The sequence below is a fragment of the Talpa europaea genome, assembly GCF_964194135.1.
Source record: "Talpa europaea genome assembly, chromosome: 2".
Classification (NCBI taxonomy): Eukaryota; Metazoa; Chordata; class Mammalia; order Eulipotyphla; family Talpidae; genus Talpa; species Talpa europaea.
Window position 1 is genome coordinate 35,147,138 of NC_140068.1, and position 15,008 is coordinate 35,162,145.

The 15,008-nt window shown below is 38.2% G+C and overlaps 1 protein-coding gene across 1 annotated transcript in view; it reads left to right on the forward strand.

The window, feature by feature from the left end:
- FAM184A (family with sequence similarity 184 member A) overlaps positions 1 to 15,008 on the forward strand; it is a gene marked incomplete at both ends in the record, with an annotated part of 92,867 nt that overhangs the window by 13,172 nt on the left and 64,687 nt on the right. Inside the window, 2 exons of the mRNA XM_084228200.1 lie at positions 13,030 to 13,884; positions 14,780 to 14,915. Of these exons, the coding sequence (XP_084084326.1) occupies positions 13,030 to 13,884; positions 14,780 to 14,915 (991 nt within the window). The remainder of the gene's footprint in view (positions 1 to 13,029; positions 13,885 to 14,779; positions 14,916 to 15,008) is intronic.

The following is a 15,008-nucleotide window of genomic DNA, read 5'->3' on the forward strand; positions in this document are numbered from 1 at the left end:
TAAAGGAGTTGGCAAAGTCAGCTGGCCTAGAAACAGTTTGAACTGAAGCCAAGTCTATTGCTTTATTTTGCCCTCTTCAGCGACCCTGCATGTCTTTAAACTTTAATCCTAGGTCACTTTTATTGTTGGTTTTCTCTGTTTTAACTTTTGGATTGTGGAGTGTTGATGGAGAAAATTATGGGACTGGATGATGGTAGAATAATGCCTCTTCTCTCCCTATAAGATATCTGCATTCTAATCCCTTGAATCTCTATCTATTACCACATTCACCATTGTGATTAAGCTAAATATCTTGAGGTGGGGAGATTATTCTTGATTATTTGGATGGGGCTACTGTAATCACAAGAATCCTTTTTGAGTGAAAGTGAGAAGCAGAATCATTGTCAGAGTGATAGGATATGAGAATGACTTGACCCACCTTTGCTGACTTCCAAGGTGGAAATGGCTTTCAAGATGGAAAGCAATGCAAGGGGCCTCTAGAAGTTAGAAAAGTCCAGAAAACAGAGTCTCCTCAAGAACCTCTAGATTTTAGCCTAGTGATGCTATTTTTAGACTTCTGACCACCAGAATTGTAAGCTTAATAAATTTGGGTTGCTTTAAGCCACTGTGTCATCAGCTGTTACCATGGCAAGTGAAACTAATGCATAGACTTAATGATGCTCTACAATACCATTTAACCCACTTTTATATAATTACTTATTATTGCTGCAGTATATCATGTTGCTGTCTCTGAATTATCCACAGTTGTGCCCTCTTTGGTTTTAGTATACACATGGGATAGATAAGCCAAAGCTGCTTTCTTTTCGCTAAAACTATCAAGACTATCCAGCTTAAGTTTACTTGCACACAAATATATTGGGGTCATTCATTTGTTGAGAGGACATTCTCCTTGTCCTGCCACTCTTGTGTATATGCTGAGTCTTTGTCTTAAATAGGTCACCTTAACGGGTAGATGGAGTCAAGGAAACTAGTAAGAGGCTCTTGTGAATATATTCTGGTGAGAAATTATGAGGGCCAAGATTAGGCTTGGAGCAGTTGAGATACAGGGGCAGATTTGAGAAACATTTTGAAGATAACCTGTCAAGACTTTGTGATGGAGACCAATAGATGTCTGTCACATAGTAGGAACTCAAATATTTGTTACATGAATGTTATACAAGTGTAAGGAGGAAGACTAACTCTAGTCATCACTCTCTGACATATTTAGCATCTGAAAAATCCACTGTTAATTCAAAGACCAAAATATATCTTGGTGCCCACTTCCAAACACAGGCCCCTGGGTCATCTGGCTTATCCTCAGGTAGCTGTGTGCTTTCTTTTCCTGGACACTCATGAGGTTTTCATTCTTGCTCTTTAGAACTCTTATTCCATGGTATAGCCACATCTCTCTAGAAGTTATTCTGTCTTCTCACTTTAATTACTAACCTGGCTTATTCCCTAAGATACTGAATTTCCTGCAGCCTTCATGGTGACCGCTGTTTTATTTTCACACATTTTATCAATCAGAGATCCTGGAGGTGACATCTTTTTCTTCTTGCTCTCATTGCCACCTGTAAATCATTACTCCTGACCCTTATGTAATAAGTTATTGAGGTTCAGGCCAACTGGTTCTTCTATCTGTACTTCCCCTCATTGTTTCTCATTCTCATCAGAGAAAAACTTGCCATGGGTGGGCCATCTAACATCTAGCCTCTCATCTCTTAAACTCTGACACATTTTCCTCCTACTCTTTAACTTCAGAATAACCGCATGGAAGTTATTCTGAATATCTGTTTAAACTTCTTAACCATTTAGCCCTCCCTCCCTTTTTCCAGTATAGCTCATTCTCCTTTGGTTTGTTCATCCCTTCATTTTCTTCTCCCCACTTTTTTTTTAAAGTACCTTTTTTTTTTTTTTTTTTTTTTTTTGTTTATACATGCACTGGGTACAGTCAGAAGTGTGGGAGGGTGAGAGAATTCACCAGAGCGGGGAGCAGAGCAGGCAGAAGGACTGAAGTACACTGCTGAGGGGAACAGCGGGCGGCAGGAGAGGTCTGCGCGCCATGTGGGACCCTCCTCTGGTGGCCGGGGAGCAGCTGGGGATCGAACTGGCGCCGCAGAGGCCGCGGGCAGCTTCGCAACCCAGCGCTCAACCGCTGCACCACAGGGGAGGCCCTTCTCCCTATTTTTCAACCCCTCCTTTCTTCACTTTTTATTTTTCATTCCTAGACTTCATGGGTTGTTACTTCAGCCACTAGCTAGCCAGTGCATCAGGAAGGGTTTCCTACCACACCTTCCTAAGGTAGCAAGAGGATAATATTGACCATATGTATAGTTTGTTCTTAATATATATCTGTGAAAAGCAGAAACTCACCAGAGCAAGGTAAAAGTAGAGGTGAAACTAGGAGATCAGGTCCTTGGATGGCAAAGAGTTCCAAAAGGAATTTTTGAATTGTAATTGATTATAATGCCAGAATCTAATTGAATATGTTCTGAAAGTCTTAAACTTTAATCTAGAAGTGACTAAAATTAGAAGCAATAGCATTAGGTTTTTCTTTGCCAAGTAGCTATAAAGACTCATTAAGGAAGTATGGTTCTGTCAGGAAAATTAACAGCTGGGGTTTTTTGTATTGTGATTTATGAGTGACCAATTTATACCTATTAGTTGTAGTAGAAAATTATAAAATAGACTGAGTTTATAAAATGTAGTGGTTTGAAGAATTTATATTGAGAGTATATATCAAATAAGAATAGTCTCTTGTTAAAAACATTAAAGTGTGTTTTCTGCTAAAATAATGTGGATAAGAGTAGATATATAAAAATCATTATAGCCAATTCTCATTAATAAAGTTTTTATAATGATAATCATCTGAAGTATTGGCATAGTGCCTTATTTACATTAAGTGCTGAAAAGTTCTTATGCCTGACAGAATGCTTACTTACCATGGGTAAATTTGGGTGCACAGCATCTTCAAGTAATGGTCTTTAGTCATCACCAAGTTAAACATAGATTAGATTTAAAAAAGTGAAAAAAACTAAAGTAGTTCAAAAAATCAAGAGGATGTTGAGAAAGAAGCTACTAAAACAAGCTGGAAACCAGGCCCCTAAGAAATTATTTTATTGGATATGATAGTTTCTGGATTTGAATTGTCTAAATAAATTGAGAAATTCGCAGTAGGCATTTATCACTGGCCAAAAACCAAAACCAAAACCAAAAAACAACAGTATTGAAATGAAAGTTACAGGAGAATAAAGGGGAAGAAAAATGTGGAATATGGTCAATAATGTGAGGAGATAGCCATGTCACCCAGTACAAACATTTCAGTTATCTATTGATTGCTGTCTTTCAAAACCCCACCATAATACCTATAAAAACAAAATTATTTTATTATACTCACAAATTCTTGAGGATTCACAGTCATTCTGGGAATGATTTGTCTCTGTTCCATAATGTCTGGGCTCACAGATGGGAAGACTTTACTGTCTGGGTATGACTCTCTCTGTTGGGAGTTAGAATAATTGGGGTTGGAAAATCCATCAAAGATGATGACTTTACGTATTCCTAGTTGGGGATGATTTGAAGGCCAGATTGAGCTAGAGTAGTTGACTAGAGGACCTCTGTGTCCTTTCCAGGTATCTTGGTCTTTTCACGGCATGGTGGCTGCTAGAATCTGAGAAAGATGGCTTCTGCTAATCTAGGTTTGGAAGTCATTCAGTTACACTTCAGCCATTTTTATTTGTTACATGCAAGTAAATCATGAAGGCCACCTTAATTTGAGAGGAGGAGAATTGGATTCACCTTTTTGATGGGGAAGTGTGATTTGTGATTTAAAGAAAAAAATATGTCATTTAAATGATCATGCTATATTACTCATGTAGATTTGATCTTTGTCCAAGGTTCCTGGCTCACAGCTTCCCAAACCTTTGGAATTTTCTGAGTATTGAGAGGAGAATGACAAAGGTGTCTTTCATTGTGGACTCCACTTAAAAGATGTATGCTGGTTGCCAGGAGAACCAACCATGTGAGGGAAAAATCAGTCCCATCCCCTGACCTCTGGGGAGGGTAGAGGGCCTAAAGGTTTACTCAGTGGCCATTGACCAATGAATTGATCAATTGTGCCTAATGTACTAAAGTGTCCATAAAATCCACACACAAAATGAACAGTTCAGAGAACTTTTGCTTGGTGATCACACAAGGAGATTTGGAGAGAATGGTGTGCTTGTAGAGGCCATAACAGCTCCATGCCACTTCCCACATATCAGGCCCTATGTATTTCTTCATCTGGCTATTCATTCATTACCTTTGTAATAAATTGGTACCTAGTGAGTAAGCATGTTTCCTAAATTCTGTGAGCCAGGAGGTGGTCGTGGCAACCTCTGATTTATAACCTATTGGTCATAAGCACAGTAACAGCCTGAGTATCTGAAATGGAGGGTAGTCTTGGAAGTCTGAGTACTGTACCTGTGGAATCTCTCTGGATAGTATCAGAATTGAGTTGAATTCTTGGATTCCTTGTTGGTGTCCAGGAATTGCTTGGTATAGGAAAGCCTTTCACATACACTTAAATGAAATTGGGTCTAGGAACTCATCATAGAGTTAAAGGTTCACATTGTAGAAGAACATGTAGGATGGGAAATATGTCAACATTTTGGAAAATGCAGACTGTTGAAACATATACTTTCTGAGAGTAGGGGGAGAATTTAAGCATATTTATAGCCCTTTGAGTGATTAGCCTCTGACTTTTAAGAGTGGGGAAAAAAGAGGTGGTAACCTAATAGGCATACTTAGGAAACAGCTCTTCCTGCCATTTTAAACACAATTATGCTCTTCAGAGTAACAGAGATTCTTTCCCACATTAGTTAGTAAGACATTAGATACAGTAATTTATGGTGAAAGTCTTTTTTATTAGAAGCATAGCATAAAATAAAATTTAAAACACTCTGTAATGATGTGTATTTTGGATATTGTCAGTGCTCAGTCACTTTCCAGTCTTTTACCTGCTGGGACAAAATAAGAGGACATAATTTCAGGGCTTTTGGAGATTGCTACTAAGATATTGGCTCTTTGCTTCAGTGGTAATAGTGGATATATGTGTATGTAGGCAGTGTATTTAGGATATATGTGTATTTAGCAGTTCTTTAATGGTTTCAAGTTCTGCTACATTAATTTATAACTGTATGTGGAAGAAATTTCTCAGTCTGTTTAAGGTCTTATTTCTATCCTCTTAGCTCCTTTCAGAAAGGGGCAGATGGTGAAATAAATACTGGTAAGTGTCTACCAGACAAGGTAGGATGTAGTCACATCTAGAGGTCTTCAAGGGAATTACCCATCTTGTGGTTTGAATACTGAATATTTGTGGTCATTGAGTTCTTCTGGTATTGTCTGTTGGCTTCATTTGATCATGTTATAAATGCTCAGCATGTGTGAGTGCCCAAATTTATAATAATTTGGAAAGGAAGTTAGTTCTTAGTAGATTACATCTATAGCTTTAGTCTTTAGAGCTATCTGTGATTTTAGTGATAGAGCTGATTAATTGTACGGTATGACCGTGGTTTTAGAAGTCAGTTACTTTTGTGCCCAGTGCCAACTGATGCCCTTGAATAAATTAAGAGCTTTGTGTGGCAAGCATTAAATGGTGTTATGAGGTGATAGAATCCTAAACTTATTTTAGAAAGTTTCTGTCCATTTCAGCTTTTAAGACAGCTGCTGGTACATGGATGTCTGCCATCACCTCAAATGCCACATGTCCAAAATTGAATTAATCAATTTCTCCATTGGACATCTCCCACATGCCAAAGAATTAAAAATAAATAAGCCAAGAAACCTAGTTTCCTTTCTTAATACTAGCATTTCTATCTGACCTTACCTTAAGTCCTATCTTTTATTTTTTTTTTAAAGATTTAAAAAAATCTTTTGCTTGGTGGATTCACCAGAGACAGTGTGGGGAACAGAACAGGCAGGTTGACCTAAGTACACTGCTGAAGGGAGCAGCGGGTGAGTCAGAAGAGGCCTGCTGCACCAGGTGGGTTGCTCCCTAGCTGGCCCTGGGATCGAACTCATGCTGCCCAGGCTGTGGATGCTTCACAGTGTGGTGCTTAACCCCTTGCGCCACAAGGGAGGCCCAAGTCCTATCTTTTAGCTTAGAATTTTGAATTCAATTTTCCTCTTTTAATATTTTTGTTTCATCCTTTGAAATATCTTTCAGATTTTCCTTTTCTTTTCCCCAGGTAGAAATTAATATAAACCCTTAACTATTTTTTTTAAAGATTTATATATTTATGCATACAAGAGTTGGGGTGCAGGCCAGAGATGTGGGAGTGAGAGGATTCACCAGAGACAGAGTGGAGAGAAGAACAGGCATATGTACTGAAATAAACTGCTGAGGGGAACAGCGGGTGAGTCAGAGAGGCCATCTGCGCCATGTGGGTCACCTCCCTGGCTGGGAATCCAACTTGTGCTCCATCGGCTGCCAATAGCTTCATAGTGCTGCATCTTAACCCCTTGCGCCACCAAGGAGGCCCCTAGATCTTAACTATTTTTAAGTCTCTCTCTTTTTCAATTTATCTTGCTTAGTGCTGTGGTATTTTCAATAAATGTAGTACTTCATAAGCACTCATTTTCTCTTTGTTTACTAGATCAAATTTACATCCTTTTTAATGTTTTGCCCATGAGTTTATGGGGTAAGGAGGTTCCAAGCCTTGAACACCTATATTCGATTTCTCTTTCTGCATATATTTTATATAACAACCTAATATAATATAAAGTGTCTAAGTGTTATATATTCTATACACCATTTCTCTTCCTCAGTTTCAATTGGTTCTCCCAGTTTCAATTGGTTATCTGTGCCCTGGGGGCAGGGAGATGGGGTGAGCTAAGGAAGCAGGGTTTTTGCCCTTATCCTAGTAGTTCATATCTTTTGTTTCTTAGATGAATGATATCTGAGGAGGGTTTTCTGCATTTTTTGCAGTTCTTGACTTGTCTCACTGAGGGAGGCTTACTCTCTGTCTTGGCTAAAGTATGGTAGCACAGCTCCAATTACATGGCCCGTAAATAATAAACCTTGTGGTAGGACTTAAGTTTGCTATTTTAGAAGTCAAGTTAAATGTCCTGGGGAAACACATGTATTTATGTAGAGAAAATTATCTCCAGCATTATTATACTTTATAAATACTTTCCAAAAGATTTTTTTCAACAATAATTCTGGAATCACATAGAGAGAAAATATACCATAAGAGGTAATTCTTTCTCAAAGTAATTGGATTTTAAAACTCTTTTTCAGTTAGGATTTTATAGTGCTCTTGGCTTAAATAAATCGAAGTTAACTCTTTTTGCTAATGTTAGGGTGCAGATGGAGGGGCACCCTGAGACTCCCAAACCTGCATGCGCTAAAGAGGTCCTGCTACCCACAGGCATAAGGAGAAAGCAAACTCTTAGTGTGAAAGAACTTTAATAGAAAAGAACTTTAATAGGATTTGTGTGCATAGAAAAGAGAAAGATAAGTTTCCCAGTTAAACAACCAAAGTTACCCATTCCCTCCTAGGTAAATGCCTAGTCAAACAGAATTGGCCCAAAGCAGGCCAATTCTCTCCACAAGTGGCCTGAAATCTCTCCACAAGTCTAAGGCACCTTCCATTGGGGAACCATAGGAGAGGGGCAGAAGGGATTAGGCAAGTCTGGGATAAAAGGAGCAAAATCAAAGTACAGGACCTCCCAGGTGGCGCAGCGTTGAGCACTGGGTTGCAAAGCTGCCCGCAGCATCTGCAGCGCTGGTTTGATCCCCGGCTGCTCCCCGGCCACCAGAGGAGGGTCCCACATGGCGCGCAGACCTCTCCTGCCGCCCGCTGCTCCCCTCAGCAGTGTACTTCGGTCCTTCTGCCTGCTCTGCTCCCCGCTCTGGCTCTGGTGAATTCTCTCACCCTCCCACGCTTCTGACTGTACCCAGTGCTTGTATAAATAAATAAATAAATCTTAAAAAATATATATATATAAAAAAAGAAAACTCTCAAGAAGTTTTCTTTAAAAAAAAAAATCAAAGTACAATTTAAAAAGTAATGACTGTCGTTGTCAGCTTCCCCATGGGTCTCTGAGCCATGTCTCTTCCAAGTGTCTCTGTGTGTCTCCATGTATCTCCTTCCATGTCCCCAGGTCCCTGGTATAATTACAATGCCAAGAAGCAAGCACAGCTTGTTCACGTCTCTGTTCCCCCAAGTCTTCTTAGCTTCTCCTCCCCACTCCACACCACTCTTCATTAGATGGGGCAGGAAATATGTACCCTCCCCCTTTTTATGGACATTATACTTTCAGATTTCATTTCATAAATAGCACTAAGCCTATTGTTATTAATTTGACCATACAACGTATGAAGAACAGCCTTTGTCTTTCAAATTTTTCTTTCTAACTTAAAAGAAACTAGCACAAGAAAAGGGGGAAAAATGACATAGTTCATTGTAGAAACTAAACTACTCTGTCTAAGTAAAATCTCCTTTTCCCCTCACCTTGATCATCAGAAATTCAGTGCATCTTCCTCCTGGATCGAGTTCTACAGTCATTAATAGCAAATTAATATGTGGCTGAATATTTTGTGAGAATATGGGTTAAGAGGGCTTAAATCTCTCTTAATATGTGAAATACCATTAAAACCCTCTTTAAATATCCATCTGCTGGTGCCTTATTTCTTCACCAATCTCACAGTCTCTTAAAAAAAAAACCCTCCAGGACCTCCCTGGTAGCACAGAGGTTAAAGTCTCAGCACTATCAAGCTATCATCAGGCACTTCTTCGGTATGAGTTCAATCCCCAGCCAGGGAGCTGACCCACATGGTGTAGAGGACTTCTCCCTTCTCGCCCACTGCTCCCTTTAGCAGTGTATTTCAGTAGATCTGCCTGTTTTGCTCCCCACTCTGGCTCAGGTGAATCCTCTCATCCCCTGCACCCCTGGCCTACATCCTAGTTCTTCTATGCATAAATGAATAAAAATAAATCTTAAAAAAAAAAATCCCCTCCATGTTTCTGAGCCGTTTCAGCCTGGCCTTTGGCTTTTCAACACCACTCTGGAAAAGTGAGGACAAGTAGCTCACAGAATCAGATATTATTATTCAGGCAAGTCCCCTGGGGGAAAATAGTTTTTATTTTCTGTGTCAATTATAGGTCTTGGCCTATAGCAGGACTTTGGTAAATTTTTTATGTTACTGAAGGCACGAATGTGTGTAGTAGAAATTGACCACTAAAGACTTATTAGTAAGATGTCAGATTTTATTTAGGTAATTGGATTTTTCACATTTTCCTAAAAATATTGTTTTTTATAAACATAATGATTCATATTCATTATTCTTGAAATATTTTTTAATGTATAACCTTTATAAATCAGTTTCATTCCACTAGATAAGTTTTAAGGAAACTAGCAGGGTATCTGTTACAATATCTCCTTAATTTTTTGTTTCCATTTTCATTGTCATTTTAAACTAATATAACACATACTTTACAATGAATGTACTTTATAACTAATAAGCTAGATTTTAGTGGGAGCATATTTGTATACTCCCAGTGTATTAGCTCAATCTGCCTTAACAAAATACTGTGGACTTACTTGATGTGTCCTCGTGTGGCAAAGGGAAGAAGTGAGCTTACTGATGTCTCTTCTTATAAGGACACTAATCCCATCATGAGACCCTAACCCTTATGACCTTATGTGAACTTAATTACCTCCTAGAGGTATTTAATTACCATCTCCAAAGACCATGATATTGGAGGTTAGGAATTCAACATAGGGGAAGGGAATTGGGTGGGGAAGAGAAGACACAGCTCAGTCCATAGAAACCCACAATGTTGAACACCTGAAACTTATATAATGTGATAATGCAGTGTTATTTCAATTAAGAAAAAAGGCTATTTTAAAAACTATTTTACCTAAGTAGATTTTTAAAGCTGTGATTTAGAATTGTTCTCATTTTATCTGTTGGTAAGATTATTTGAAACATCTTAATAGAAAAAGTAAAAATTATTTATCATGGAATATGTAGTTAAATTGTGTACTACTGGCATAAAATGGAACTGTGAAATTGCATGAAATTGCTGAAATGATTGTACTGTCATATTCTGTGAATGTTCATAGTTCCAGAAAAACTGCAAATGGCTCCTAATGTCTTTTAAAATAGTTATGAAAAGAGACATTAGAGCATTTCCTTTTCCTATGTTAAAAATAATAACCAATTTTATGGATGATTATGATCACTCACTGAAGTTTCTTTTAAAATCAGTCTCATTCTCTCCCTAAGTAAATGATACAAACTAATAAGGAAGCCTTACTATCTTTATGGTGCCTTATGTTTTTCAAAAAATCTTTATATGACATCATTTTATTTAAATGTTAATACTAGGCTGATCTTATAATTATGATGTCAGTAGGATAGACTGAATATGATCCCTATTTAATTTTGGAAAATTTGAAACATGAAGAAATTTAGTTACCTAGAGTCAAAAATCCAGTTTTGTTAGTTCATACAGTTCAAATAGAAGCTATCAGAACATATGTTCTGTTGTTCAAAGAACAAATTACATTTACATTTCCTTGATCTGAGATACAATAATAAATCAGAGAAGGATATTAATAAATGATTACCTTTATAACTATGTTAGAAAGATAAAGGATTCTGCATTTTATTTAAGTCAACTTGAACATCTATGGCATTCTTGTTTAAAAATAATATAGGGGCCTCCCTGGTGGCGCAGTGGTTGAGCGCTGGGTTGCGAAGCTGCCCGCGACCTCTGTGGCGCCGGTTCGATCCCCGGCTGCTCCCAGGCCACTGGGGGAGGGTCCCACATGGTGCGCAGACCTCTCCTGCCTCCCGCTGCTCCCCCCTCAGCAGTGTACTTCGGTCCTTCTGCCTGCTGTGCTCCCCGCTCTGGCTCTGGTGAATTCTCTCACCCTCCTGCGCTTCTGACTGTACCCAGTGCATGTATAAACAAAACAAATGAACAACTAACTAACTAAATAAATAAATAAAACATGCCTCTAAAAAAAAAATTATAAAAAAAATAAAAATAATATAATGATATATTCAAGCACTCATTTACAAGAATACCTAAATTTCTATTATGTATGCTAACCTTTTTTTTCTTCCTTTTTTTAATGTTTTTATAAACTTATTATAACACTCTTTTCCTAGAATAAAATATTTGATCAATATGGTATATTTTATATAATATCCTTTCAGAATCACATAATGGGTTTTCTCACTACCTGAGTTGTCATGCTAAGAACCCTGGACTGTTTAGTAGAGGACAACTTAGATTATGCAGTAGAATATGGAATTACCAGGGTATGTAAACCAGGTAATCTGACTCACTTGCTCTAGGCTGCATAAACAAGTTCTCTACAAAAATGGCAGAACTTATTGCATCTTAATTGCAGTTTCTAGTGTTTGGTGTTAGAATACATTTCTAAAGTCAAAGTAAGATGATACTCAAATGAGCAAAACTCCAGAGCACTGATTTTTGGTTTGTAGGATTATGTAGTGTTCATTTCTTTTACTTTAGAATAAAGTGGGCACATCTCTAAGCCTTAAATAACAGTCATAAAATGGTACTTTTTAAAAAAGATTTCTTTATTTATGCATACAAGCTGTGGTACAGCTGAGTGATATGAGTGGGGGTGAGAGGATTCCCCAGAGACAGAGTGGGGAGCAGAACAGGCAGATTGACTGAAATACACTGCTGAGGGGAGCAGCGGGCAAGACAGGAGAGGTCTGCTGTGCCATGTAGCTCCCTGGCCGGGGATATCTTCGTAGGTTGTGTCTTAACTCCTTGCACCACCAGGGAGGCTCCCAAAATTGTACTTTTTGATCACAGTGGTGTGATGGAGAATATCAAAAGACAAACAAGAATGGGAGTGTTACTCTAGAGGAAATAATGTTGTTGTTTGAAATTAAGGTTGGGTGGATCCCAATTGAATCCTTAAAACCAAAGGACAAAATGAAAATAAAGACAAGAACCCAGAAGACTCTGGTTGTAGGACTCTAGCTTGCTTTGCCAAAATTAGGCAGTGAATAAAACTACAGTATTTAATATGTGAGTTGACAAGTCCTTAATTGGAATTTGTAAAGAGACTACTGGGAAATAAGAGGATCGACTTTGAAAACAGACCATTGGATAAGCTGGAAAATAAATTACTAATTTAAAATGTATTGGACAGGGCCTCCCCTGGTGGTGCAGGTGGTTGCATGCAGTGCTGTGAAGCTGTCCGCAGCCTCAGCAGAGCTGGTTCAATCCCAGCCGGCTAGCGAGGGTCCCACATGGCTCAGCATACCACTCCTGTCACGCCCACTGCTCCCCTCAGCAGTGTATTTCAGTTAGTCTGCCTGTTCTGCTCCCTGCTCTGTCTCTGGTAAATGCTCTCACTCTCCCGCGCATCTGGCCTGTATCCCGGTTCTTGTATAAATGAATAAATAAATCTTCAAAAAAAAGTATTGGACATTAAACAGATGAAAAAGACCTTTGAGAAGACTTAGGGCTTAGAGAGCCCCTCAGTTGCAAAGCCTCTCTTACCCCGTAGGACACCAGTACTTGCTATGAAGCTTTCTTTCTGATCTCTGCAACAAGCCCTGAGGAAGGTAGACTGGGCCATGTGCAGAACTTCTTTCTCATAGTCCAGAAGGGCTCCCTTTGTCTTTTTCTTCCTCACTGTTTCATTTTCAGTAACATATTCTTAATTTTGGAAGCTTGAAATCCTAGTTTAAAAGTTTTCAAATGCAAAGTTTTAGATTTTGCTAAGGTGAGATTAAGGCAGATCATCTCTCCGGTCCTGCCTCCTGTTCCCTTGCTGGGCATTTACATAATTCCCCCTTTCCTGTTAAATTTTTTTTAAAAAAATGTTTGCTGAGTAAATCAATCCATGAGTACAAAAACAGTGTATGAAGCTTCAGTATTTAAATTTGTCATAGCCAATGTTATGTACATAGTAGAAAAATATCAGCCGAAGTGAAAAATTAATTTTCAAGTTAAAAAAAAGAAAAATGGTTTACTGATTCCTCCCATCTTCTTTAAAACCATGCAGGTAATATATGCTTTAAATACTAAAAATGATGAGCATGAATCTGCAATTCAAGCCCTTAAAGATGCTCATGAAGAAGAAATCCAACAAATTCTTGCAGAAACAAGAGAAAAGATACTGCAGTATAAAAGCCAAGTAACTGAGGAGTTAGACCTTAAGAGAAAGATTCAAGTTTTAGAAGCCTCATTAGAAGATCACATAAAAATGAAGCAGCAGGCATTGACAGAATTCGAAGCTTATAAGCACAGAGTTGAGGACATGCAGCTTTGTGCAGAAGCCCAGCATGTCCAACGCATAGTCACCATGTCTAGAGAGGTTGAAGAAATTAGAAAGAAATTCGAGGAAAGATTGCAGAGTTTTGGACAACTCCAAGTACAGTTTGAAAAGGACAAGCGGTTGGCATTGGACGATTTGCGAAATGCACACAGGAGGGAGATCCAAGAGCTGTTGAAGTCGCAGCAGGATCACAGCGCCTCTCTCAACAAGGGGCAGGAGAAGGCGGAGGAGCTCCACAGAATGGAGGTGGATGCCTTGAACAAAACACTTGAAGAGCTAAAAGTTGAACGGAAAAAGCTAATTGAGGACTATGAAGGCAAGTTGAATAAAGCTCAGTCCTTTTATGAACATGAGCTTGATACTTTGAAAAGATCACAGCTTTTTACAGCGGAAAGCCTACAGGCTAGTAAAGAAAAGGAAGCCGATCTTAGAAAAGAATTTCAGGGGCAAGAAGCAATTTTACGAAAAACCATAGGAAAATTAAAGACAGAATTACAGATGGTCCAGGATGAAGCTGGAAGTCTTCATGATAAATGCCAAAAGCTTCAGGTGGCACTTGTAACAGCAGAGAACAGTGTTCAGGTAAATTAAGAATGTTATGATGAACACATGGATGTTGGTTTCCAGTTTTCTCTTGTTCTTTTCAATTAGACATTTTCCCCCATTTGCTTTCCATACATTTCTTTTGAGAGAAAAAATATGACAGAGGTTTTTATTATCCTGTAGCTGTTATTTTCTATTAGAATTTCATATATGAAGGCCAGAAAAGGTAAGTTTAGAACTTTGATGATTGTTTAAGAGAGGATTTTATTTAAGTAATGTGAGAGTTAAAATACTGGTGCTAGAATTTAATCATGTCTCTTTTCTTTGGGAGAAAAGAAAATGGTCTGAGCATCAGTTGATACCCAGAACTGAACAAAAAAATTAAGATTGCTTTATAAATCTGAATTAAATAGGGATATGGCACAAGTCTGAAAACAAGCCAAAAGTCTTTCCAGGTTTTGTTAGACTGGCATGGAAAACAACTTGGCTGTATTTTAATATCTGTACAACATTTGAATGGATCAGGAAGGGTAGAATAGTCTTTGATGGTTGGGTCAAATGATCTATGAAGATAAGAAGTTATGTATCACCAATACATATTTTCAATTAAGTATTGTTAAGTGTGACTTATAAATTAGAAGTTGATGCTTCTATTTTTTTTAAAATAATAAATTTTATTTTTATATTCTCCATACAATTGCAACCCCCCCATTCTGACCCCAATCCCTCCCTTCCCGCCCCTCACCCCCAAAAAAGTGTCTCTGGTTCATAGTTTTTTGTTGATTTTGATTTTCGCTTTCTTATAGTTATTCATTTTTCTGGTCCCTTATTTAAGTTTTCTAGATTCCTGCTATGAGTGATGCTTCTATTTTAAATGAATTATTTAGCTTAGCATCACTCTTATATATTAAAAATGCTATTTGATCTTTCTCAGGTTCTTCAAAAACAACTTGATGATGCCAAAGAGGGAGAGATTGCCTTATTAAGCAAGCACAAAGAAGTGGAGAGTGAGCTAGCAGCAGCCAGAGAGCGTTTACAACAGCAAGCTTCAGATCTTGTCGTCAAAGCTAGTATGTCTGACCATAGTTCTTGGTGTATTCCTCAGCTGTAATCACCACTTAAATGTTAGTTCAGGACAAAATTAGTCTTCTCTTCTCATATTG